The 24,126-nt window shown below is 51.3% G+C and overlaps 6 protein-coding genes across 6 annotated transcripts; 3 read left to right on the top strand and 3 right to left on the bottom strand.

Annotated features, from left to right (window-relative positions):
- Positions 1 to 246: 246 nt before the first annotated feature.
- M431DRAFT_503693 (hypothetical protein) lies at positions 247 to 1,233 on the bottom strand. Its single transcript, XM_024918342.1, has 3 exons — positions 811 to 1,233; positions 715 to 734; positions 247 to 563 (listed from the first exon to the last, which is right to left on the bottom strand). The coding sequence occupies exons 1-3, from the start codon at positions 883 to 885 to the stop codon at positions 410 to 412; spliced, it is 249 nt and encodes an 82-aa protein (XP_024778415.1). The 5' UTR covers positions 886 to 1,233; the 3' UTR covers positions 247 to 409.
- Positions 1,234 to 6,906: 5,673 nt separating this feature from the next.
- M431DRAFT_76030 (hypothetical protein) lies at positions 6,907 to 8,863 on the top strand (the record flags this gene model as incomplete). Its single annotated transcript, XM_024922423.1, has 7 exons — positions 6,907 to 7,025; positions 7,078 to 7,111; positions 7,172 to 7,348; positions 7,409 to 7,463; positions 7,538 to 7,774; positions 7,869 to 8,615; positions 8,679 to 8,863. The coding sequence occupies 7 exons, from the start codon at positions 6,907 to 6,909 to the stop codon at positions 8,861 to 8,863; spliced, it is 1,554 nt and encodes a 517-aa protein (XP_024778414.1).
- A 1,004-nt stretch (positions 8,864 to 9,867) lies between these two features.
- Positions 9,868 to 12,847, bottom strand: M431DRAFT_284844 (hypothetical protein). Its single transcript, XM_024914045.1, has 4 exons — positions 12,645 to 12,847; positions 11,983 to 12,571; positions 10,260 to 11,909; positions 9,868 to 10,168 (listed from the first exon to the last, which is right to left on the bottom strand). The coding sequence occupies exons 1-4, from the start codon at positions 12,731 to 12,733 to the stop codon at positions 9,899 to 9,901; spliced, it is 2,598 nt and encodes an 865-aa protein (XP_024778413.1). The 5' UTR covers positions 12,734 to 12,847; the 3' UTR covers positions 9,868 to 9,898.
- A 733-nt stretch (positions 12,848 to 13,580) lies between these two features.
- M431DRAFT_1449 (hypothetical protein) lies at positions 13,581 to 16,623 on the top strand (the record flags this gene model as incomplete). Its single annotated transcript, XM_024912687.1, has 2 exons — positions 13,581 to 16,225; positions 16,293 to 16,623. 2 exons carry the CDS (start codon positions 13,581 to 13,583, stop codon positions 16,621 to 16,623), a joined length of 2,976 nt encoding a protein of 991 aa, XP_024778412.1.
- A 1,064-nt stretch (positions 16,624 to 17,687) lies between these two features.
- On the top strand, positions 17,688 to 18,746 carry M431DRAFT_74191 (hypothetical protein; the record flags this gene model as incomplete). Its single annotated transcript, XM_024922205.1, has 3 exons — positions 17,688 to 17,783; positions 17,939 to 18,396; positions 18,494 to 18,746. The coding sequence occupies 3 exons, from the start codon at positions 17,688 to 17,690 to the stop codon at positions 18,744 to 18,746; spliced, it is 807 nt and encodes a 268-aa protein (XP_024778411.1).
- Positions 18,747 to 19,189: 443 nt separating this feature from the next.
- M431DRAFT_477907 (hypothetical protein) lies at positions 19,190 to 22,984 on the bottom strand (the record flags this gene model as incomplete). Its single annotated transcript, XM_024915623.1, has 3 exons — positions 19,190 to 19,671; positions 19,743 to 20,431; positions 20,517 to 22,984. 3 exons carry the CDS (start codon positions 22,982 to 22,984, stop codon positions 19,190 to 19,192), a joined length of 3,639 nt encoding a protein of 1,212 aa, XP_024778410.1.
- Between the last annotated feature and the right edge of the window lie 1,142 nt (positions 22,985 to 24,126).

The raw sequence follows: 24,126 nt of genomic DNA, 5'->3' as shown, positions 1-24,126 counted from the left end.
CGGAGGCGGGTTGGTGGCTGAAATTGGAAGAAATAGGATGCAAACGTGGATAAGAGAAAGAGAAGAGATGTTTTACCTTTTATTGCCTTTGTTCGAGTTATTTCTTTATGTGTGTTGAGTGGAGTTTCACCTAGTTTCCTGACCTTGTTAGCGAACGTTAAAAAGACTTGCCATCGTTTTCTTGTCCTGGGAGACGATGGTTCTTTCGCGTGCTCGATTTCTCTTCGATGTGAATGAATTGTGATACGTTGGACATGTAACTCTTTGGGGCGTCTAGTTATGACTACTAATTATACAGGTTGTTTCGTATACATGAGGATGTTGAGTGCCATTATGAATTCAACCAACGTCTTAATCCCGCTTAAAAAAGAAACGAAGAAAAACACACAAAGGATATATATACAACCCTTTACTTTTCAGCCTCTTTACTCTCTCCATCGACCTTTTCCGTGTTCTTTGCCCCCTTTTCTCGCTCCATGTCGTCGAAAGCAGCGAGGATGGCGTCGAGCTTGCTTTCGAGGTTGGTTAGGTTGGCTTCCATTGCCGTGGCGGTTTGTTCGCCTCTGTGGAGAGAAGTCAGGATTATGTCAGTATTATTTGATGAGGATGAATTGGCTTTGTGTGTGGTTATATGAGAGAAAGGCAGGGCAACTTTATTATAGTGATGGCAGGATATATATAATGGTGATGGGAGAGTTTTGAGATTGTCTTTACCTGGCAAGTTCTCTGAGGGCCTGTAAACATGAAACTCCTTGGTTAGATCATACTTATCAAAGAAGAATACGAGTAATATATCGTGATGAAACATGCCTGAGCGAGATCAACCTCGGGAGCAGCCTCGGGCTGATCCGGTTTACTTGAGTTTGTCTCCGATGACGCAGCCATGGTCTTTGGGGACTCGAGATATATCCTTTGTTCGTTGAAAACGGAAGGGTTTACTTGGATAAGAGAGGCGGGATGATTTTTGAGTGTGGAAATAAAGGTAGTTGATATGCCTTGTTTGCGTCTGCGTCACGAAAAGCTGCAAGGCTGAGCAGTTATCGCGGAGTACAATTCAATGCTCCGTAATGGGTACATGCTGCTGGGCTGCCGTTGTACCGGAAGGCTCACGTGATGCGGGCCTCGAGTAAGGTTAAGGTACCTCTTCCCAGTGGCATACGGGTACAGCCTGGTGCAAGTACCTGACCTGTATGTACCCCTCTGTACTCGTAGCTGTAGGCCAGGCCATGTCTTATAACTCAACTCCATCAACAGAGAAGAGAATAAGCATACTCAGGGAAACCCACCAGTTTGATTCCTCTCTTCCCTTTTCTTATTCGTCTTCTCCATACTCTGTATAGTTTAGTGTACGATGCTACAGCAGTACCCATCATTAATTACCAGTAATCAAACTATTAGTCCTTTGGTGAGCTTACGGTTCGTGTTCGCTACAGTAATATGCATGCTGCAGCTGTATGTGCTTCATACCAGATGCATCGCCAACACTCCGTGGCTCACATATCAAAACACGAAAGCACCTCGTCCCTCGCGTCTCGAACAAGAGGTGACATTGCTACTGCCAATAGCAACAAGGATCCTTGGTGCCGACCGCACACATCGGCTTTTTCAGCTTTGCGCCACGACCAATTGACGCTCCAAGGGGTTGCAGACGGATGCCGTTCCGTCAGCATGGATGGTCAAGTGCTGCCCGTGTGGGAATAGTGAAATTGTCAGTACTTGCAGCCTCCTACGGGCGCTTCTGCCCTTTTGCAAGGCGTCCGTCCGGCTAACAGGGCATTTGACGCGGCAGACGGGACTCCATAATGCAATGTGCTGCCGCCGCCAATGTGCCATCATGATGGGATACAGTATATCAAGAGGGCGTCGCTATCCACCAAAAGTTATATATCAAATTCCTCCATTGGGATGCTCCATTGGGACGGCCCGCCCTCTTATATTTAGCCATCCGTCGGGCTGTCTTGTCGGGTTATCCGTTGCGGCGGAAGTCCAAAGGAGCCTGGGGCTCACCTCGTCTCTCCTCCATCGTGACCCTTTGGACGCTTGAGTGTTATTCCTGTCACTGTCTCGGGCGTAGGAGACAAGAGACAAGAGACAAGAGTCACAATCCCCTTCCCGGGGCTTAGATCAGAAGCGAGCTTGGCGAGCTTTTCAACATCTCCTTTGCTAGAATCTTTGATGGGCCTAGCCTAATCGTCCTCAGCTATGTATTCCGTACCTTTTCGAATAGCCCTAGAGCACGGAGTATAGAGTAGAGCCTTCACCTAAGGGACCACCATTTTAACCTGTACACATAGGCCAACTCTCGAGACATCGAGATACCACTCGTACGACGAAGCGCGTTGAAGCCGCTGTCCTTTCGTGCGGGTGGCTTGAGTGAGGAGGTGCCAGCTTTCGGTGCGCCGTGCCTAGAGATTACTAGTCAGAGGGCTAAAAGTGTTAGCACCCTGTTAAACTTCAGACACGCCCCCTCCCATGCAGGTTCGGCGAGTCTAGATTCTAAAAACCCCGCAGTCGGCCGCCATTGGCTGTTGCTCTGGCATTCAGCACCTATTTATTTACGGTGCCTGTTCCAAAAGGCAGAAGATGGGCATAAAAAAGGTACCGAAAACCTCGGACGGAGGCGTTGCAAACCCAACAGCATTCGTATCAAGGCACGGAGATGATGCCGTTGAGGTATACATTTTGCGCCATCACCAGAAGTTGACCTTGCTGGACAAAACTTTGCAACACGAGGGGGAAACCCCCTCACGTACAAAGCGACGCTGATCGTCGGTCGTCCAGTTAATTACATGTGAATCGAGATGTGAGCCGTCTTGGACTTGTAGTATTCTGACATCATGTATTTGGTTTGGCGCGGAATTCTCTCCAGAGTGAATCATCAGGCTTGTTCAATCGACCGATCTACCGCCAGAGTATAACAAAAGAGACGGGAAGAGCTCTTTAAAAATACATGCCAACGTCCATTTTTGGTACTTCATACTGTGGGTATCATGTAGCTTGGGAAGTAGCATGGCTGCTGATCAACCGTTTTAGGCGGAGCCGTGAGATTTGCCCGTTTATCAATGGCTCCGTGCTCGCAGTGTGGTGAAAACCGTTGAGCACAAGTTGACGACGGATGGTGATCAGTTCAATCCAACGAATGAATCCACGCACTGGCCCGAGCCTCCCCCATTACCCATTGGTGTGTGCCCCCCCGGGGATGCTAGGCATGTAAAATCGAAGCATAGATGGACGGCCTGATTCACGGAAGGGGAACCAGCTCAACGGGATCGAGATCTCCATCTTTTCTGTCCCATTTTACCAAATTTCCCATACCTATGGGTGCCGGCCTTGGGACAATGTGTGCCTTCTGGAGGTGTGGGCTTGCATGGTCCTGGTTTGGTTTGTGGATGGATATTTTTTGCTGCGGTAAGGCGACTCCTCACCGATTCGGAGCGGCAGAAAGAGCTGATTTCTGACCTGTAATCGCCAATGTTTGACCCCAACACTCTCCCTTCAGCCCAGTTCGTTCCTTTTTTCCCAAAGAGAGCTATCAAAAGGGCTCGGGTCGTGTTTTTCACCTTCTCAGCAACGTGGCCGTAGTCGCTATACGTGGCGGGAACGTATGTACCGCTGCCCCATTTGGCAAGGTTCAACTTTCCGGCAAAACTTGTTTTGTCTTGGAGTATGTACTCGTTTGAGACTGCTTGCGAGCACCGCGAGTCTTTTTTTTTCTTTTTCCTTTGTCTCTCCGGAAGCTCGAATTTGCCTCCTTTGCTCTCACCTCTTCCTCCCCCTTGCTCCTTTGATCCGCTCTGCAGTGCAGGGGTCTTGGATGTCCGCGCAGGCCTTCAAGTGGTAATCCTCGTCGTAGAGGGGGAAAAGTAAGGAGAAGCGTCTGACCTCACACAGCCATAGTGGCGTGACCCCAATCCGGTTCCCAGGTTCCAACCAGATTCACAGCGCTCCGCGCAAGGGCTCGCCGTCCTGATTAGTCCCCTCGTAGTGCCGGCATGGGGCCAAGTTCCAAACGCGACGCCCCGGTGTTTGTGACGTAGCACTGAGCTGCGGCTGTGATAGGACATTTGTCGCCTCCATCGACTCGCCCGGTGCCTGGCCCAATCCGCGGTCGCCCTCCACTCTTTTCCTTGCCTAGCTATCCACTGGCCTTGAGCCACGAGCCCAAACAACTTCAGGGATCGAGATCGCTGTCCTTTCAGGGCCAATGCCATGATCCGACGACAGCCAAGTCGCCCGAATTGCAGCCCGCCGCCCCAACCCTACATGTGAGTCTGTTGCGGATTGGCTTGCAACACCGAGGGGCCTAACCTTGTAGCGAGGCTAGCTTAGCTTCTCAACTGATGAACCATGTCCCTCGTTTTCCTTCTCGCCCCCTTTTTCCTCAGCGTCAGCACAAGTACCATTTCGGTCTCAGCTAAGCGGCGCTGTTGGAGGAAGGAGGAGGTGCAATATCTCGTAAATGGAGGTGGTATTCCGTCTGCCGGAAGGAGTAGAGTTGGAACGTTCAGTGGCTCGCGAGCGCCAATAGGCATGAAACCGAGTCCTAAAGGAGACAAAGAGACATCCATTGATACCTGTAATCCTTGAATCCCCTGGCTATGTAGCCCCTTCGTTAGCTCTCTTTTCAGCTCGTCTCATCGCACTTTACTTTCAATGTACCGTAGATGGCATACTTGTGCTCGTATGTACGGCTGGGGAGCATCTGGTAGTGGGCCGACCTTGTGGTACCAAGAACCACCTGGATGACGGCCCTGCTTTTGCCCTGCTATGGCCTTGCAAGCATACCTACTTACCTGTACTCCGTACAGACGAGCACTTATCCGTAGTATGTACGGTGATTACCTTTGTTTTTATAACGAAACAGGGAGCAACTGTGAGTAAAATCCTACTGGCCCGTGTATATCTGTACTTGACCAAAGTATCACATGCCCATCTCATAATTGATGACGGCTCTGCAACACTGCTCAGTAATGTAATATCAGGTAAGAAGCTCATACCCTGTTTTTGGATGTTCCACTTGCACAGCTAGACAGGCAGCATATGCAAAGGTGGTGCTGTGTCAAGCTTTCTCCGATCTTGATAGAGATGAGGCACCTCGGCCCTATTAGTGACCATGGAGTTCATGCTCGGGTTAATTATTAGTCGTTAGCTGTAGCATCCTCTGACGCCTCCATTCGGGTTACATCAACCCTCGTCACGGCTCCTCATCTTGTACTGTGCTTGTAGCTGCGTGAGACCAAAATACTATGGCTCCTCTGCCAAAATCTCGTCTCGTTACGCCAGCTTTAGGTGTCCGCCCAGCTAGGGCTGCTAGTCAAAACGCTGTGGTCCCGTCTTGTTGGTCTGCCTGCAGTAGTCGCTCGTGGAGAACAGCTCCCAGTCCGATCCCTCACTTCGCTGCCGATTTACCCTAGCCGTCATTTAGTGGTCCTGGATCGAACAACGCTTGCCTTCATCACCGCGTCGTCGGTGTCGAGACGGCGGAGAGGTACAGACCAGGTTCTCTGATAGCGGCACGCCTACCCTCGGCATGCCCTGCACTTAATGCATCCTGTGCAAAGGCGCAGTGAAAGCCCCAGTACGTCGTCCCTCCCTTTCTTTTCCATCCCAAATCCCGTGCCATTGCTATCTTTTGCATGGGGGGGTCCCGTACCTTTTCTTTTCGGTTTCTTTTCCCCATAACAATTTCTTCCCCCAACTCTCTCTGCCTACCCCCCATTTACTCAACCCTAGCCAAGTTGGATAACCTTTTGTTGCTTCGGGGGCCCACGGCGGAAGAAAAAGAAAGAGAGAGAGAAAAAAGGGTACATCCATACATACAGTGCCGTGGAGCCTGTTGAAAAACCTTGCCATTGCGTTCCAGGAGAGGTGCTGACAAGCAGAGTAGCCATCATAGCACCGCCGTACATACCGAAGCTTAACCAGTCCCATGTCTGTAATGCCGTGAGAGTGTCCGGACATGGTTGTATCTTTTCATCTTTAACGACCAATCTCGATTTCTCTCCTCATTGCGATCTCCGCTTACGCGCTTGTGGAAGGCCATTGGCCACTTGCCGTCGCCTTTATTGTATCATTAAGGGCAGGAAGACCGTGATCACTCCCAGTCTCGACGTCTGAGAGCAGGTGCCCTTGATCTTTATTTTCTCGCTCGCCCGAGTATCATTTGAACCAAACGTCTCAAAGTGTCCCATCCCGTTGATTGACCTGCTGTTGCAGATCGAGATGATCGATTCTGCCACTTAGGGTGGCGAAGCTTGCTGGATATAGCTCGCTTAATTCTCGCCTTTGCTCTGATATCAAGTCCTTCCAAGTCGTACGTTCGTACTTTCTCACGGGCGTGCTGGCTTCGAGTTGTTTCTTCCGGCAGGCTTGTGTCATCGGCCAAGATTGGCCACATTCTCTCAATTTGACAAACATTGACAAAGATCATATCTTGACCACTCACTGGCTAGAACTTGACATCTTAGCCTGATAAATGAAGAAATCACTTGATGCTTTGGGCCCTTTCATCTATTTTCGATCCCGCAATCCATGGTCATCCTGACGGAGAGTTGTTTGCCACTGTTTACCGATTCATTAACACGCCACCACCCCAAGCTCATTATCTGGAAACGCAGCTAGTCGACCACGCTCACTGCGATAATAACCCCCAAGGACGAGCGCGACCTTCTGTCGAAAGGCACCTTTGCTACGCAAGAAGTCCGTGCCCGTACTGAATCCTAGGCTATCGGTTTGCCGCCGTACCACTCGATTTTTTCTATTACCGTTCGCCAGCTACCCCTACGTCTTATCGATCGCGGAAATCGAAATCTAGTCTCCGCAACTAAATTTAAATGTTAGAACATCGGGATCATAACTTTCTCAAGAAAACGCATAGCTCTTAGTCCGAGAATGCAGCCCGGCCGCATGAGCCAAGAGCTGGAGGCCATCTTCAGAGAGCTTGGTATCGCCCAGTACCTCGACACGTTTGTTGAGCAAGGCTTTGATACTTGGGATACCATTCTCGATATACAAGAGTCTGATCTGTGGGTAAATCAGGTTGATTGTGTGCCTCCGCAGGGCTAACCGTAGTCTTAGTGATGCTTTAGGCGTCAAGCTGGGCCATCGCAGAGTATGTATAACAACCATTATCCGAAAGCAATAGGAGATTGCTAATTGTATGCGCTCCCAGAGACTTCAGCGGCGAATTGCCAACGCAAGGGGAATCGATCCCAGTATCTCGCTCTCATCAATAAAATCCACCTCGGAAGAATCAAAACACGATGGAGCTCATAAAAAGAGAGAGCCTCCTAACCACGGCGGAGACATTATTGTAGTTCCGAAACGCAAATATCGGCGACACCCCAAGGTAAAATTGTGTGAAGAAGCCTCTTTTGACGAGAATGAATATGCTAACCTCGGTGATTAGCCCGATGAGAATGCACCTGAACGACCGATGTCCGCATATGTGCTTTTCTCTAATAGTGAGTTTTAGATATTGCGCCCCGCTGCTTTCTGTTAGGCAAACCAGGACGCATTTGCTAATCGATTATCGCAGAGTTGAGGGAAAACTTGAAAGGGGACCGCAGTCTTTCGTTCACAGAAATAGCTAAGCTGGTCGGAGAAAACTGGCAGAGCCTCCCATTAGCAGAGAGGGAGATATATGAAGCGCAAGCAAGAGCCAGCAAAGAGCGGTACTATCGGGAGATGGCAACCTATAAGGAGACGCCGGAATACCGCAAGTATATGGAATATCTCGAAGAATTCAATGAGAAGCAAGCCAAACCCAATCAAGGTATGTACATTGTACATGTTGTCGAAAACGAGCAGTGTACTCTTTGAGTTTCCTTTCAATCTTGCCCAACCGGAGCTGATTCATTCCAAATTAGGCCACGAGGACGCGAAACGAGCAAGACTCGAGAAGAATGAACTTTTGCACGGGAGTAGTAGTGCCGGAAGTAGCACCGTGGGCAGCAGCATAGCGATGGGTGGCTCAACCTCAACTGCCAGTGGTAGCAGCAGTGAGAGAATGCGTGAAAGTGAATCTCGAGAGCCCCCGAATCTTCGGCATAACAGTGGGAACTCGATCTTGTCTGTGTCGGACTCGCAGCATTCCTCGTTAGCCTCAATGCCATCTCCATCGGCGACACACTTTGACGTTGACATATCCGCGAAAAATAAGTCACGCCACTTGCGACGAGGCTCCTCGTCATTAAGAGGAATAACACACCAAGCCGATGTACCACAACCATACTTACCATCACTTTCGGATATGTTGGCCCCGGGACAACGGAAAACAAGCGGCCCGGTGACTAAAAATGCCGGGTTTATGCATGGCTTTGCAACAGCTAACCCCAGAATGCCTGTATCTCACGGAACACACTCGTTGCCACTCGCTCCAGTACCGCCACTCTATCATGAGACGTCCTCCAGTGGCAGCAGCGTACCGACAACGTCAAGCAGAGTTAGTCGGAAATTGAGCGATGGTCATCTGTCAATCCATGCACTATTGTCAGACCATGATCAAACTCCCCACCACAGAGATGAGAGCCCGTCGTATACGACTAGCTACGTTGCTAGTCCAGTTGAGCGAGGGAGGCCAACCTTTGGACAATTCCAGGGTCCTAAGGGATACGGTACCGAGTCCTTTCGAACTGACAAGTCTTTGTAAGGACGCAACTAATTTGAGTTGTTAAAAGGATTCCAGACAGCTTCCTCTGCCTTTCAAAACATGAAAGTCGAGGAGACAAGCGATGGCGATGTGCTGATGACTTCAGCAGATGTACCCCTTTCTAGTTCCAACACCATCGAGGTAGGTGGGCTTGATGGGGTGAATGCTTTATTAAAAGCCGGCGAAATATTCGGCCATCACGGTCGTACTTGAATCGGCAGGCTTTTGATCAAAACCCTCCCCCCTTCGCAATGTTTTGGTCGAGTCACCATGTAGTGGGTAGCTGATCATGTTGATCACACGGAGCTGCCACTAGGAGGCAACATGTGGAAAGTCGTTTGATTCTATTCATTTCCTGCCTGGTTCGCGGATGTCTTGCGCATCTTCGAAGTTCTGTTCATATACCCATGACCGTTTTATTCTCATTCTGTCCGTTGTGCTGGATATATGGTTTCTTTTTCTTTTTCTCTTTTTCTTTGTTTCTCACATTTTGCCTCTCGATTGTAGGAAGTGGCTCCTCGCATTTTTGGCCGAGAACTGTAAATGAATGTGGTCGGGAAACTTGGGAGATGACGGGAAGCTGGCGTTGATGGAAAGGTCGATTCTGGTCGTTTACCATAGGACCCAAGCTTTTAGGAAAAAGCTCTCGGGGACAGTGACGGATTTTGTTCTTTTCTTCTTTTTTTCTCTTTTTCTTTGAACTTTTGGTATTAAAGACTTGTTGGGAGAACGGAAATGGGTTCTGCGAAGAGTATTTGCTGCGCTCTGGTTTATTATTTGTGCAGAAAGAGAGCCAATGGTAGGGAATTCAGGGTATTGTCTGGCGTTGAATATTAAATTGATAATTGGACTGAGGCTCAAAAATTCGTGAAGTCGTAAGTTGATGTGTGGATGTGCAAAGAGGAAAAGATTGTTTACAACTTTAAGCCGAGAGGAAGATGGAAGTCATGTGCCCGCCTCTTTATACTGGCTGGCAGTTGCAATTGTGGAGGTTTAGAGTTGCGAGGCAGGAGCTACTCGCGAGCATTTTAATTTTGTATAACCTAAAGCTTTCGCAGACAACTCTAACATGCGCCTTTGCTGATAATAAGAATATTGAGAGTAATAAAAGATGTGGGAAATCATCATGTAAATCATTAAAAGCCACAAACTATGGTCATCATGCAATCTCCCTAAACGTCTTATAGTTCAAATCGGCCGCCCCCTTTCCATGTCTAAGTTTGTCCTTGTTATGCATTACAGCGAAATTTACACGGCGCCTTCGGTGAGATCCGCCGTCCAGTCCTTTCGAATGTCCAGCTCACTCAGTCCCTCCGTATTTTCAATCACAAGCCCCTTTTCGTTTGCCAAGTGAAGCAGGCAAATGAAACAATACGATGTGGAGATGTCGGCCATGGCAGGCTTTGGATATACCGATTGTAGTGAGTTCATCACCTCAGTAAACTTGAGAGTGGTATTATCCTCCGGATTGGGCGGTGATTGCCTTGGTCCGTTTGATGGCTCTGGTGGCTCAACAGACTTCTATAGGCCATGGTTGTTAGTACCGCAAATAAATAAATGGATAAAAAGAGGGCTTCAAAGTGGTGATTATCAGTGAAATTGTACGTACCTCCAGTTCTTCCAGGCCCATGCCCTTCCAGAGTTCCTCCTTGAGTCGTCGCACGTCCACCTTCTTTGCGACTCTGGCATACTGAACATATTCAGGACGTAGACGGCGTGTTTGAGTGATGAGTTGCGTGCCAAAGGCGCCCATAGTGTTCATAGTCTCTCCGTTGAGCATAGCCGTCACTCCGGCCCCTTCCGTTAGACCCGCATCCCCTTCAGCCCCTGGTGAAAGATGTTCTCGGGCATCGGAAAACTCAAGGTCATCATCATCTCCGTCATCGCCACCAGGAAATGGCAGGCCATCATCGTCTTGGAAGAAGTTGGCATCATAATCGCCTTCTGGTAGAGCAGCATCCTCTGGCGCCTTTTGCTGTGCCCAAAAAGCCTCATCAAGCTCTCCTGCTGGCTGGTGATCGTCGTCTTGAGAGCCATAGCCATGGCCACTTTTGCGTGAGCCAAATCCTCTCCGTTTTGAAGCTAGGCGAGCCTTGGGTTTGAGGAAGAGATTTAGTAAGACCTTTGAGCTAAAATGCTTGTCATCTGGAAGTAGGTTTCGAGATTTTGATTTCCAGTCCTTCTTGGGTAGGCAGACAGCCGAGTTGCTGGATGCTTGTGTGTAGATGACGTCTGACTGGGCGGGGCTGAGAGACGAAAGGAAATCGATTTCGAATGGCTCCTTTTCCTTGCGCTTCTTTGTCTCTCCTGCTGGCTTGTTGACATCTTTGATCTTGCGAATCCTCCAATGTTCGGCACTAGTCCAGTTCTTTTGCAGTGCTTGATCGAAGAAGCTCAATATATCTTGATGCATTTTGTCTGCATTCTCCGGCTTGGCCATGGATACGATATACTCGCCGTTTTCATCGAAGCCTTCTCCCTCTCCGCCCTCTTCGCTATTCATACCAGCGTCGTATACACGCATTTGAGGTTCGAGAGCAGCCTCCTTGGCCCAGGCTTCACCGCCCTCACCGAAAGCAACATCTCCAAGCGTGTCGAAGTTGCCAAGGCCCAGGTCATCGTCGTCAAAGCCGGCTGGCGCATCTTCATCGATGAATATGCCGGATTTATTGGCATGGTTGTCGGAGCTCTTGTTTTCCTGGTCTTGTCTCCAATCTTCTGGAGCTTTGAGGAAGGGAATGTCCATAGAGCCGGAGGGGTCTCCCAGCTCAAAACTCTTCAGAGACGGGCAAATATCAAGCTCATCCAGAAGGCCGAGGTCGGGGAAGAACCGCTGGCCGAGGGCCGAAACGTCAATCTCTATGTCGGCGTCATCCGCGTCCTCTTGGGTCTGGCTCTTGCGCTGGTCCTTCTCCGGCTGGCTGTGTTCGTCGTGTTCCATATCTATATCCCCATCCCCATCTCTTTCCCTTTCCCTCTCTTCAACCTCGACTTCGGCCTCGATATCGTCTTCGTCCTCGTCCCCTTTATCCTCTTTGTCCTTTTCATCTGCATCACCAGTGTCATCGCTACTGTCAAAGACAATTCGTCCCTGCGAGTCAATCATCAGGTGGTTAAGCAGTAGACCTTTAGCGCCTCCCTCATCGAAATCGGCAGAGGCCTTCTTGAAAAGGGGATCGACAGCGAATTCGAGCTCAAATTTCTTGAGCTGCAGGGAGGCGAATGACGGCGCTAGTGTTGCTTCTGATGACCTTTGTACCTGTAAGATAGGGCAAGCCGGTTAGCCTACGAAGGGGATTATTCTGAACTCTTCTATTGCTTCTGCTCCTTACCTTCTTCTTCGTCTTCTTCTTGACATTGCCATCCTCATCAACCTCTTCTTCGCTCTCTTCGCCTTCGCCGGCACCGTCTTCAGCATCGCGATCCTTCTTTTTGTTATTGCTATCTGCCAAGCCACTCAGCAGCTTGCCGGTCTCGGTTGCGACGCTGTCGATTCGGTTGGTGTAAATCTTGACACATCCATCAAGCGTACAACTCGCTTTCTGGAAATTGACACCGTCGCCCTCCTTGAGCAAGGACATGTCGTGAAAGTAGTCGATGAGGGCAAAGTTCCATGAGTTGGTGGCATTGATCTTGTTGTCAGTGGCCATCTTCATCCACTCTTCAAAGTTGGCCAGGATGGGAACACGCTTCATCGGCGTCACGGACACGCCTCCAACCATGATGGGATCATCGTCATCCAGCCCCCCTCTTGTCCCCCGGGGTGTGTTGGGATCTTGTGAACCATTGTCAAATCCGCCAATCCCTAAACTGTTGCGCGGGGTGGCCGCCCTCTTGATCTCCTTTATCTGCTTTTCCTGGAGTGCTTTTCGGTTGTTCATCCGCTGGCCCTTTTCTTGTGCATCGTCGTTTAGGGGGATTCTATCGTTCATCATTGGTATAAATGCCCAGCGACGCGGGGTTTGGGGTTTGGGATTCACGAGATGCTGCTTACTTGATGGGAGATTTGAATGGCGACCCCGAGATGTTGGTCGATGACGACTTTGCGCCACCAGTGCGTGGCATCTGAGCAATCCGAGGCATTTTCGGAATCGGGGTCCTCGCCGGGTTTGCGTTGAGTTTGTTCGAAGGTATCTGAGGCAAAGCCTCTGCCGCGTGTCGTCTCGGCCCAAGTATTTTTTGTTTACTGTTGACTTTCGTGAAGCAACACGAACTACCGGGTGTCTGCGAAACCCCACCGTGGCTGGCCAACCAATTGCTGCGAATGGAAAGCCACCTGCGCTACGCGCCACACTTGGCTGAAGTTTGTCGTTACGCGACAACGGTAAGCAGGTACAGGTACTCATCTACAGATGTCTGGTACCTCTTGTTCCTGGGCAAACGGTCAGAACTCAATGGGCAAAGTTGCCCCTGCACAGCCATTGTATCACCATAAAGATTTCGCGCGTGATGTCCCTGTGGCTTTTTTGGCCAGTCTGGCTTTGCTCTTGACTGACTCATCCAAATGTGCCAATCTACTAGTAGGTGAAACACGATGCTCAAAGGCACAAAGCCCAGCTTGGAAGTGCTTGGTCTGAGCTGGCACATGTACACCGTGCCTCCGATGAATTGCAGCCACATTGGTGCCGGTACCAAGGTACCGAGCCGGCCCCGGAAACCTTAACTGTCTGCAAGGCTCCCGCATTGTTTAGCAGGGCCTCCAGCACTGTCGGAGTACAGAAAAAGGCCCTGGAATTGCACCGCCACAGAGGCGTCACAAAGAAACATGGGCTAGCGTAACGGACGTCATTGAAGATCATGTCACAGCACCCGCAACCCACAACCCACAACTGATGAGACGCTCATAACCATCGCATTGTCACGGCCAAACCCCAAGATCGCTTCCTGCAACTCGTCCGACGCAATCTTGCGATATGTCGATGCGACCAGCATGCGGACAACAAACGCCAGACGGGGCCGTTTGAGCTTCCGGCCCTTTTACACCACGGTTCTGCTGTTGTCTCTGCTGGCCGCGTACTCTTTCTTGGCACACACATACACTCAACGTCATCATGGCGATCGCGACGACAGCCTGGAGCTGTTCAGACGATCCGACGAAGAGCCTGAGTGCCGTCAAGTGCACACGGCCAAAGATCAGTGCGCGTTTGTAAAAGCATATTGCATCGACGAAGATGCCGGGCTTCTTCCCTATCTCGAACTCTATTACTGCAGACTGGGCAAAGCGCAGCCCTTTGCCTTTGTCCTTCTGGTGACATGGCTGGGGCTTTTGTTTACTACTATTGGTATCGCGGCGAGCGACTTCTTCAGCGTCAATCTCAGTACCATCGCAACCATTCTGGGCCTCAGCGAGAGTCTTGCAGGTGTCACGTTCCTCGCCTTTGGAAATGGCTCTCCCGATGTCTTCAGCACCTTTGCAGCCATGAGCTCCAACAGCGCGAGCATGGCCGTCGGCGAACTCATCGGCGCTGCTAGCTTCATCACAGGCGTGGTGGCCGGATCCATGGCGCTGGTCAGGGAGTTCAGGGTGGATCGTCGGACATATGCCAGGGACATCTGCTTCTTTATTGTTGCGGTTGCCTTTACCATGGGCTTCTTGGCCGATGGAGAACTGCGATTCTGGGAGTGTTGCGCCATGATTGGATATTACATGCTCTATGTCGTGACAGTTGTGGGATGTCATTGGTATATCACGAGGCGAAAGCGGAGGTTGCGCAGAGAAGGGGAGGCCCGTAGTCACTTCTATGGGCTGACTGGCCACAGCGGAGATGAGCTGGCTGGCGAGCCCTACCGAGACGATCCCGACGATACGAGCCAAGAAGCAAGCCGACATGCGCCAAGCACTGTTGCAGAGAGTATCCTCTCTGCTTTAGAGCGCGGCCCTATTATAGAGGTTGACGGCCAGAGTGTTGAGACGCCAGGGAGCGTTGGCAGCGAAGAAACGGATGAAGACCATGAAAGAATGGTCGTGGCAGAGGTAACGCGAAGCATGCGAGTCTTGCGCCCCCAAGGCGGGCGGAGGAACACACTTACACCCATTCGACCGAGTTTGATTGGAGCACTGGAGTTTAGATCTGCCTTGGCACACTTGCAGCGGGAGAGCAACCTTCAGCTCTCTCCAATCCCAGCTAGGAGCTATTCTGAAAACCACGTTTATAGAGGGCGGAGGGGTAGCACGAGCGCCATCTCTGACCTGCTACCTTCCGACCAAGCCGATGTCTCAGCCCGTGATGCTGCCGTCGCCAATGGGAGGGAGAGGGCCAGGTCGCACGGAACTGCTCCAGCCTCAGCATCTGTGCCTCAAGATTTGTTAGGGGTCGTGCGAGAAAGGTCAGATTCCAGTTTGCTGTCCCCCTCAGATGGAGCTGCCAGCCAAAGGACGGCAAGCCCTGCACCGTCGTATCAAATTGGTGGAAAACTGGCACCTCCTCCAGTCGATTTACCAGGGGCTGGTGGTCATCACCGGCAGTCACCGCTTGTGCCCCGGCTTCAACTGCAGATACCCAGCCAAGGTGGTAACTTGAGCAGTCCAACGTCGCCCGTGATGCCTTTCCCTCAATACACAGATTCCCCTATGCCGATCTCGCCTAATACGCAAGTCGAACCGGCTGGCTTTAGCATGCTTCCACCACCCTCGGCCACTGTTCGTGAAAGCCCATTTGCTGCGTTTGGCAGCGCCGAGACTGAATCACGGCCGGTAATATGGTGGCCATACTCGGTTCTTCCAGCGCCACATGTTCTCCTTGCTACCCTGTTTCCAACGTTACAAGGGTGGAGAGAAAAGGCACTGTGGGACAAGGCCATCAGCATCATATCTGTACCGAGCATCTTTTTATTGGTAATAACGCTACCGGTTGTTGAGTCAGAGACGACGACAGGAGAAGTCGATTCTTTGGATGATGCCCATACCTATCGTTCAAGTCATGTGGCTCCACCCATTTCGATCCAGCCGGGAGAAATCGAACCTGAGAATGAGTGGGATCGGTTTCGGAGATACTCGCTACATCGTAGGAATAGCGATACTATGACTTCGAGCATTCAGACACCTCTCCTGGCGCTGCCAAACGAAGACACGTTGGTTATATCTCCCCATACTCGAGGACCTGGCGCGCCCAAACCTTTGTCCGAAGTTCGGTCCATCAGCCAAGGGAGCGAGGAAAAATTGGGATGGAACCGATGGCTCGTCTGCCTCCAGCTCTTCATGGGGCCGCTGTTTGCCGTCGTTATTCTCTGGGCAAACATCTCCGAAGACTGGGAGAAGCCAGGGGCCATGTTGGTGCGCATGATTTTATGGACGCTTTTGGGGTCGCTCATACTGCTGGGGGCTTTGCTTCTGCTCACCTCGGAGCAGAAGCGACCCGAGTACCACTTTTTGTTTTGCTTCTTGGGATTCATCATCAGCATAGCTTGGATTTCAACGGTGGCGGGCGAAGTTGTTGGTGTTTTGAAGACTTTTGGCGTGGTCCTCGGTATTTCCGAGGCTTTACTTGGACTCACCATTTTCGCAGCTGGCAACAGCGTGGGCGATTTGGTGGCTGATATTACAGTGGCCCGACTTGGATATCCGGTCATGGCATTGTGAGTACAAGTGGACCTCCTATACTTCCTTGTGAATAATTGCTAACTGTGTGATTCTCCGTTGCAGGTCTGCTTGCTTTGGTGGGCCAATGCTCAATATTCTACTTGGAATAGGCGTGGGAGGTGTCCTGATGATGGTTCAAGACGCAAATCGCCACCAGCATAAGCACCCAGGAGACGATTACGCATACAAACCGTACCGTATCCAGATAGGTGGGACGTTGATGGTATCGTCCATTACACTTCTCGTGATTCTGGTCGGCCTGCTCATCGCTGTGCCTCTGAACAAGTGGATTTTGAGCCGCAGAATCGGCTGGGCACTGATTGCGATCTGGGTGGCTAGCACGGTGGCCAACGTAATAGTCGAGGTTACAGGCGCAATTGGGGATATTTCTTAGGGGATTGTATAATTTGTGCTGGGTCTGTATGGGATATGATTTTTGATGGGGGCGTGACGTTACGGGCTGAGGATATGCATCATTACGAGCATGAGCATGAGCATGAGCTTGTTGAAGCATTTTTTTCTTGTACAACATTCATTTTACGTTTACTGTTTTGCTTTTGTTGAGTAGGTAGATGGCATATGGGATAGCAGCGTTGGAGATATAAGAGGGCATGTGAACATACGAAATCGATGGACGTCCAAATTGAGAACATCGCCATACCAACTCAGAAGTACTCCAAGTAGCATTCAAGCTCTGTTAAACACAAGATTCACCGAATTCCAGCTGAATCTCAACCTCCACATTGCGCCCTCGTATCCACCCCGCCAAATGTGATTTTCGAGATATGCCTCTGCCTTTGAAGATGTTTACATGGCTTCTTCGTATTCATTTACACCATCAATCAGTCACATTGCCATTGTACGCGTGTCCCCAAATCTACTCTTCATCTAATTAAAACAAAACCAGAGGCTGTGTTATGCTCATCACACCCTTCATCTTCTTCCCGGGCTGTGACAGCAACGAACATTCTGTCCAAAACTGATCCATGTCTTGCCAATAAACAATCGCCCAGTATCCCAAAAGCTTCAAGTTTGACGAAACGTGGCTCTAATAAACGTGGCTCGTATGAACTGAAATTAGTGGCTCAAGGGTCTCTCATTTCTCCAGGCACTTTGCACTGCCCCTCCACCCCCATTTGGCCTGTAGCACGAAGGATCACCTGTAAATACAGACGCTAGTCGAGCTTGTACAGGGGACCGATGCGCTAAACTCGAAAGCTCAAGCCAATTGGAGTTTCGTCACTGGATGGGCTCTCGTCAATATTTATTTTCACCGCCCTGCCCCTCGTTGTTGAGTATCCCATCCCGCAATTGAACATCTCGTCGTTCTACAAAGCTTCCATTCAAAATCACATAGATTCCCGCGTCTCCAAAGCATTTCTGCTCGTCTCTTTTTTTTCTTTTTTTTTTCATATCTTTTCATCTTTATTTTCCACATCTTCTTCTTAATTGCCCGCCATGTCTGCGCCCGCCTATACCCCTCTTGAGGAGCGTCCTCTGAAGGACACCATCTGCCTCTTCGACGTCGACGGCACATTGACTCCCGCTCGTCTTGTAAGTCGCCATTGCACCCCTTGAAAAACATTAATATCACCCGCAACATCTTCTTTGGCTTCCAATTCCCAATCAGCGACCAATTCCCTTCTCCAATTCGCAAATCCGCTGCCCCAATACGTACCACCACCTTCGCTAACATGGACCTCTCACAGGATGCCTCCCCCGAGGTCCTCGCCCTCCTCCAAGCCCTCCGCAAGAAGTGCTCCATCGGCTTCGTCGGCGGCTCCGACCTCATCAAGCAAGAGGAGCAGCTCGGCAAGCCCGCCGGCGTCCCCGTCACCACCCTCTTCGACTACTGCTTCGCCGAGAACGGCCTCACGGCCTACAAGCTCGGCCAGCCCCTCCCCTCCAACAGCTTCATCCGCTGGATCGGCGAGGCCCAGTACAAGGAGCTCGCAAACTTCTGCCTGCACTACATCGCCGACCTCGACATCCCCGTCAAGAGGGGAACATTCGTCGAGTTCCGCAACGGCATGATCAACGTCAGCCCCGTCGGCAGGAACGCCAGCACCCAGGAGAGGAACGACTTCGAGGCCTTTGACAAGGAGGCCAAGGTTCGAGAGAAGTTTGTCGCCGCCCTCAAGGAGCGATTTGGACACTTGGGCCTTACGTACGTTTTTGCTGCACCCCCCTTTTCTTTTCTTCCCCCCCCCCCCCAATTGCGCTTTCGTCACCCGAGAGAATCATCAACTAACAAGTCCAATTAGCTTCTCCATTGGTGGCCAGATCTCCTTCGACGTCTTCCCCACCGGCTGGGACAAGACCTACTGCCTACAGCACCTCGAGAACGAGGCCAAGAAGCCCAACGGAATCACCTACAAGAACATCCACTTCTTCGGCGACAAGACCTTCGAGGGCGGCAACGACTTCGAGATCTACAGCGACTCCAGGACCATCGGCCACTCTGTCAAGGGTCCCGAGGACACCATGCGCATCCTGAAGGAGCTGTTCGACATCTAAATTTGTTTTTATAAATGGAGGTCTGCGCCCATGGATGTGTTGCGCGCTTGAAGGAGATGTGGGAGAGATAGTAGAGCCAAATGCTTTCGCAAAAGGACAGGTCCACGAATGATTGGTCCCGTTGAATTAAATCTAGATAATACCAAGAATACCAAGATAACCCATATTCAAAATTTCTCATTTATACAAACGCTCATTGTCATTATTCCTCTTGCTTCGCTCTCTAAAGGTGACAAAAACTACCAGCAGCGTGCTGCGCACATGCTCAAAACAAATACAAGAAGAAAGGCAGAATTCGTTAATCTCTTATATACAAAAAAATCAGGGAGAAAGCTGGCAATCGAATATCCCCCAACATTTTATCCATCTCTTGACGTAAAATGTCACCCAAAACCCTCCTCGTCTTTACCTCTCGTTGTCACACTCTTCTACCTCTAGCCTCCTCATCTTCCATACTCCAAGTGGGGGATAATCACAGGGCCGTACTTGGTAGTAGCCGTAAAAGCTCCATCACCTTGTACCACAAAGTCAACCGCAAGGCTGAGCCTAGACAAGCCCGGCTGCTGGCTATGGATGCTAGGGTTGGGGCTAAATGGCCCCTGACTCTGGGCCATGACGGCATCGTGGTCATATGCCACAACGGCCACGTAGTTGCGGCGACCCATGAGCTTCTTCAGCTCTCTCGTCGCTCCACTGGCATCAGTATGGAAGATTTCCATCATGTCTTCTTTGGTATCAGATACTTCATGCGTGGATTTTTGGCCATTAAGCGGTACGTAGAGCGTCTTCTGGTTATGGAGCAGCTTCAACACGTAGGTGCTCTGAGGCGCAGACACAATCGGTGAAGTGATAATCTGGTACATCGTCTTGTGGTCACCAGGGTGAGTCGGGTCATGAACAAGACCTGCTCCTGCACAGTTGACATCTGCAAAGACATGAGTTAGCATACACTAAGACTTGCAAGAGGTAAATGGATAGGGGCAGTTTAGAACCTACCTCCAGACAAGAATGTCATGCGGACACCTTTTTGTTGGGCGATTCCTTGAAGGGTTCGGATGAAATATGTCCTCTCTAGATCCTTGGAGTCGTGTGTCCACATGTCTTTGAGAACTTCCTGGATATCCAGCTCACCAAATTGGTTAAGGACGTTGCCCATGAGTCCGGATTTACCAACAGCCTTCTTGACCTGGCTGAAACCCTGTGCAACCATCTCCTTGCCACCCACAACACCCGCTACGGAGCTTGTGACTTTGCCAAGGATATTATACGTCGTGTTGACGGCCTTCTTTCCCGCGGCGACGGTATTGGCCAAGCTCTCCACAGTATCTAGCCTGGGATAAACCAGGGGAACAGACACCATCCAGATGACATGCTGTACGCTGGGTGGTAGAGTCGCAACCTTGGGGAAAATACCCTGGTAAGTAGGCCCGGCCATGACACGAGCCTGGGTTCGTTCCGACCGACAGTCTGTCCCGACAACGGCCACTGCCGGGCCGAGATACTTGACGAAATGCCACCCAGTACCAGTAATGGTGAAGATATCGTGGTCAGTACTGACATTACGCATCATCTCCACCGTTGTATGATGCTGGAATAGCAGGTACATGTCCGCTGCGACTCGCCCGGTGTTTTTGAAAATGGCAGATGATTGCATATAGTCAGGATATGAGCCAAATCCATCAAAGCTATCAAAGGTTAGAGAAAGGTCCTTAAAACATAGATATGTGAAGAAAAAGAATTTATCTCCCCTTCCCCCTATTATACACTTACATGTCATGGTCATCAATCTGCAAGACGTGAGGGATCTGAGCAAAAGCCTCTCTCAGATAAGGCTGGTCAAAGTGGCTTGTATAGTAGTGGAAGTAAGCATGGCTCACATCCTCCTCGTGGCGGGCCGTCCATTGCGTGTTTCTCTTGTTGTCTCTTCCACTCATGGCTAGCCACTGCTTCATCAGAGGCACCTCCCTCCACAGCCGGTCACCATAAATCTGGTCACCCAAACCGAGTTGCACGTGGAAACCGCCGCACTCTACATTCTTCTGGAGAACGTCCTTCCACATGAAACCCACGCCACCTAGCTTGGAGCGCTCATTTTGAGAAGTGCCGACAGCGAAATCGTTACCCGAGTGGGCGATGAATCGCCATCCAGTCTCGTGCCTCCCTGCGACGACAAACTCGTAACGAGTACATCCAAGGTGCGACGTAACCGCATAAGTCCATCGGTCAGTGGCCTCTCCCATGTCGATATCAATCTCGTATTTGTAAAAGGTCCAGCGTTGGTGGACGAAGATGGGGTGGGGGATTAGCTGCTTGGGGTTTGGAGAAAGATCCATGCTCAGGTGTAGGTGAATAGTGGGCGGCTGGGGCGCATCTGTGACAATGAGAATGCTACCAAACCATTTGCCCGTCTCGATGTTCATGTTGACGTATTTCAGGTAAGGGCCAAAGTAGACCCCGTTGGTCGGTTGGATCCTGTACATGTCCACGCCGGCGCTCGGCGGTGGTCCTGTGAAGCCGACAGTCGGGGCCTGTGAGGCCGCAACGCTCATGATGCTTTCAGCATATCCAGGTGTGTGAGGAGGAAACATGGGAGAAGCCATGGGCGTTTTGCCAAACATGGGGGAAGCCAAAGGATTTCCGTACGTCGAGGCGGTGGGCGAGAGGGGAGCTTGATCGTGTACAATAGGATTTGGACCCTTTGGGAACTCCCACTGAGTTGCCTGCGAGGCCAGGTGAATGTAATAGTATTGACCTGAATTCTGGTCAAGATGGGCAATCCATCCTTCAGGAAGAGGAGGCGGAGAAACAGGGCCAGCCGCTGCGAGATTTGGGGGCATGGTGACGACCTGAGTATGCTGAATTGCCGGCTCCGGTTTAGGATCGTTTGCAAATGCAGGATGGCCTTGATTATGAGGAGCCGTAGAACTAAGACCTGCGGCAGCGGCAGCGGTGGCTGCAGCCGTAGCCGCGGCTACCACAGACTCTTTGGCAGGCTGTGGTACCGAGCTGGTAGACGCAGAAGCTTGAGCTGGGGTTGGAGTAGCTGTGGGAACAGATGCAGGCGCTTGGTTGGCTTGTTGTGGTCGTTGCTTCTCATTCGGATATGAGCTACGTCCGCCAGGATTGACACTCGAGTAAGCTGGTGGAGGAGAGTTGGTGGACATGCGCTGGAAATCCTGCTCCAAAACGCTTACTTGAGCTGGAGCGTTGGCTTGATTCTGCGCTGGCTGCTGTTGAGGAATAGGGCTGGTGATTGGCTGTTGCGGCTGAGGAGATGAGACTGGGTTCATGCCTTGGTATACAGTCGGCGGACCTGAGGGAGCCTGATCGGGAGACTCTGTAGGCGTCCAGGGGCGCTGAGGTTGTGGCTGTTGATTATTGTACTGCGCCAGTCTCTGCGCGGCCGCAGCACTCTGTACCTGCGAGGCTTGAAGGCTGGTGAGGGTTGCTGTGCCAGAAATGCCTGAAGCAGCGTACCGAGCCTCGATTCCCCCTCCGGGCATGCTTCCAGGCTCTACGATGGGAGTCTCTGGAGGCGGGGGCGAGCCCCGGCTGGCTCTGGTAGTTGAGTTTGAAGCCGTGGAGGCAAATCGATTGACGCCTGAATCGCTGGCGCTCAAGTTCTCAACCTGGGGGACCTTCGGGGGCTGCTGAGGCGCCTGTGGTTGGGGCTGTTCATACGACTGAGGTTGCTGATACGGCTTAGGCTGTGAATATTGCTGCGGCTGCGCTGATGAGCTACCCGAGGGTCCGGACGCAGCTCCTCCGGGAGGCGGGTAATACGTCTTCTGGTAAGTCGGATAGTTTGTTGTCGAAGCCGCAGGCTTATCTTGCAGCGGTCTCGCAAAGAGGCCATAGTCAGCGTCAGGGCTCGACGGAGAGTGTATGGGCTTCGGCGCTGCACCTCGCCTCTCGGCAAGACCTGGCTTCTTCTCGGCAGCGATGTTTGTATCCAACCGAGGGCTCGTGTCATTGTAGGCAGAGCCATAAGGCTTTGGGGCAGTTGGCTTTCGGATGTCGTCGTCATCTGGGAACGGCAAAGGCGCAGCAGAGCTCGACGCACCAGGAGGCAGCGGGAATGTTGGTCTGCTGGAGGAGGTCGAGGAGACGCGAGAATAAGGATCGGGGCTCTGAGGCTTGAAGATGCGCAACGGCTCTACCGTGGGACTGTCGCAGTCTTCTGGCGCCGGCTTGCTCATGAACAGCTCATTGTCCGGGACGCCACGGCTGCGCTCCATCTTGCTTCACTTGAGAGAGATTCTTCCTATCAACAACAACCAAAGCTGTTAGTGAGAACCGGTGGAAAGCTAGGCGGGCACGCAGGTCGTACGTACTCGTTCTTGATGTGAAGGCGGCAAATGCTTGAGAGTAAGGCGACCGCTGTAGAACTCAAGAGAGAAGCAAATCGGCGAGGACAAGAAGCCCGAGATGCTTGTTTGGGCACTCCGTACTGCTACTTTTGACTCCTCGGGATCTCCTTAGTCGTGGCGGCACAGACGCTGGTGGCGGGGTTGACGTTATACGTACCTGGTACTAACCCCTCTAGCTTCTCCAAAATGACGGGATGGGTCGCAGAACTGGCCGCACGGCCCGCTGCAACGACGCTGCTGGGCTGTAAGTGAGATTTGATGCCGAAAATATGGTCGGCGAAGGAGGGAGGAAAAGGGCTGATTTGCGACGATGGAAGAAGAATCACGACGGAGAAGAAAAGGAACAAGGTGAGAAGGAAGCGGCTACGGGATGAGTGGCTTACAGAGCTTATTGTGAGATTTGGTTTGCTGCCCAAGTCAAATGCCACTGGACTGGTTCACATAGGTAATATCAAGCCAGGTACCCGCGCAATACCTCTCAACGCAGCCGAATTACTGTCAATGAGCGGTACCGGGCCGTACTACTAAACTACTGGGAGAACGAGAACGACACAAGAACTTTGGCGCTGCACCACCCGGACCAGGCCAAACCAAACCAAAACAGGGGCCGGCGGCAACACAGGAAATGTCAACAGAGACGAACGCCTTCTTTGGAGCCATGGCTGGAGTCTTGCTCTGGAGCTAGAGCTTAGTGGCGGCCTGTCTGCAACGTGGAGGCCCCTTGCAGAGCCGCCTGATTGGCTGCGTATCTCCATCTCGGCAGCCCTGTAAGCGCCGACCTTGGAAAAACCACCTGAATGGCCTATGGCACGAGATTGGAAGCGCTGGCATTGCGAGGCCAAGACTTGCATACCGGCAGGCCTCATCAGCTGCGACGGCCAAATCAAAGCGCGTGGACATGAAGAGGGGCCGGGCTGTGCTGTTCTTTTGTTCTGCTTTGGCCTCTGTGCTTCTATCCCTCATTGGGCCGAGGATGCAAGGCTATGAACCAGGGTTCAGTGGATCGATCA

The sequence above is a fragment of the Trichoderma harzianum genome (genome assembly GCF_003025095.1).
Source record: "Trichoderma harzianum CBS 226.95 unplaced genomic scaffold M431scaffold_2, whole genome shotgun sequence".
Classification (NCBI taxonomy): domain Eukaryota; kingdom Fungi; phylum Ascomycota; class Sordariomycetes; order Hypocreales; family Hypocreaceae; genus Trichoderma; species Trichoderma harzianum.
Note: the sequence above shows the minus strand (reverse complement) of the source record. Positions and strands in the feature narration are given on the sequence as shown.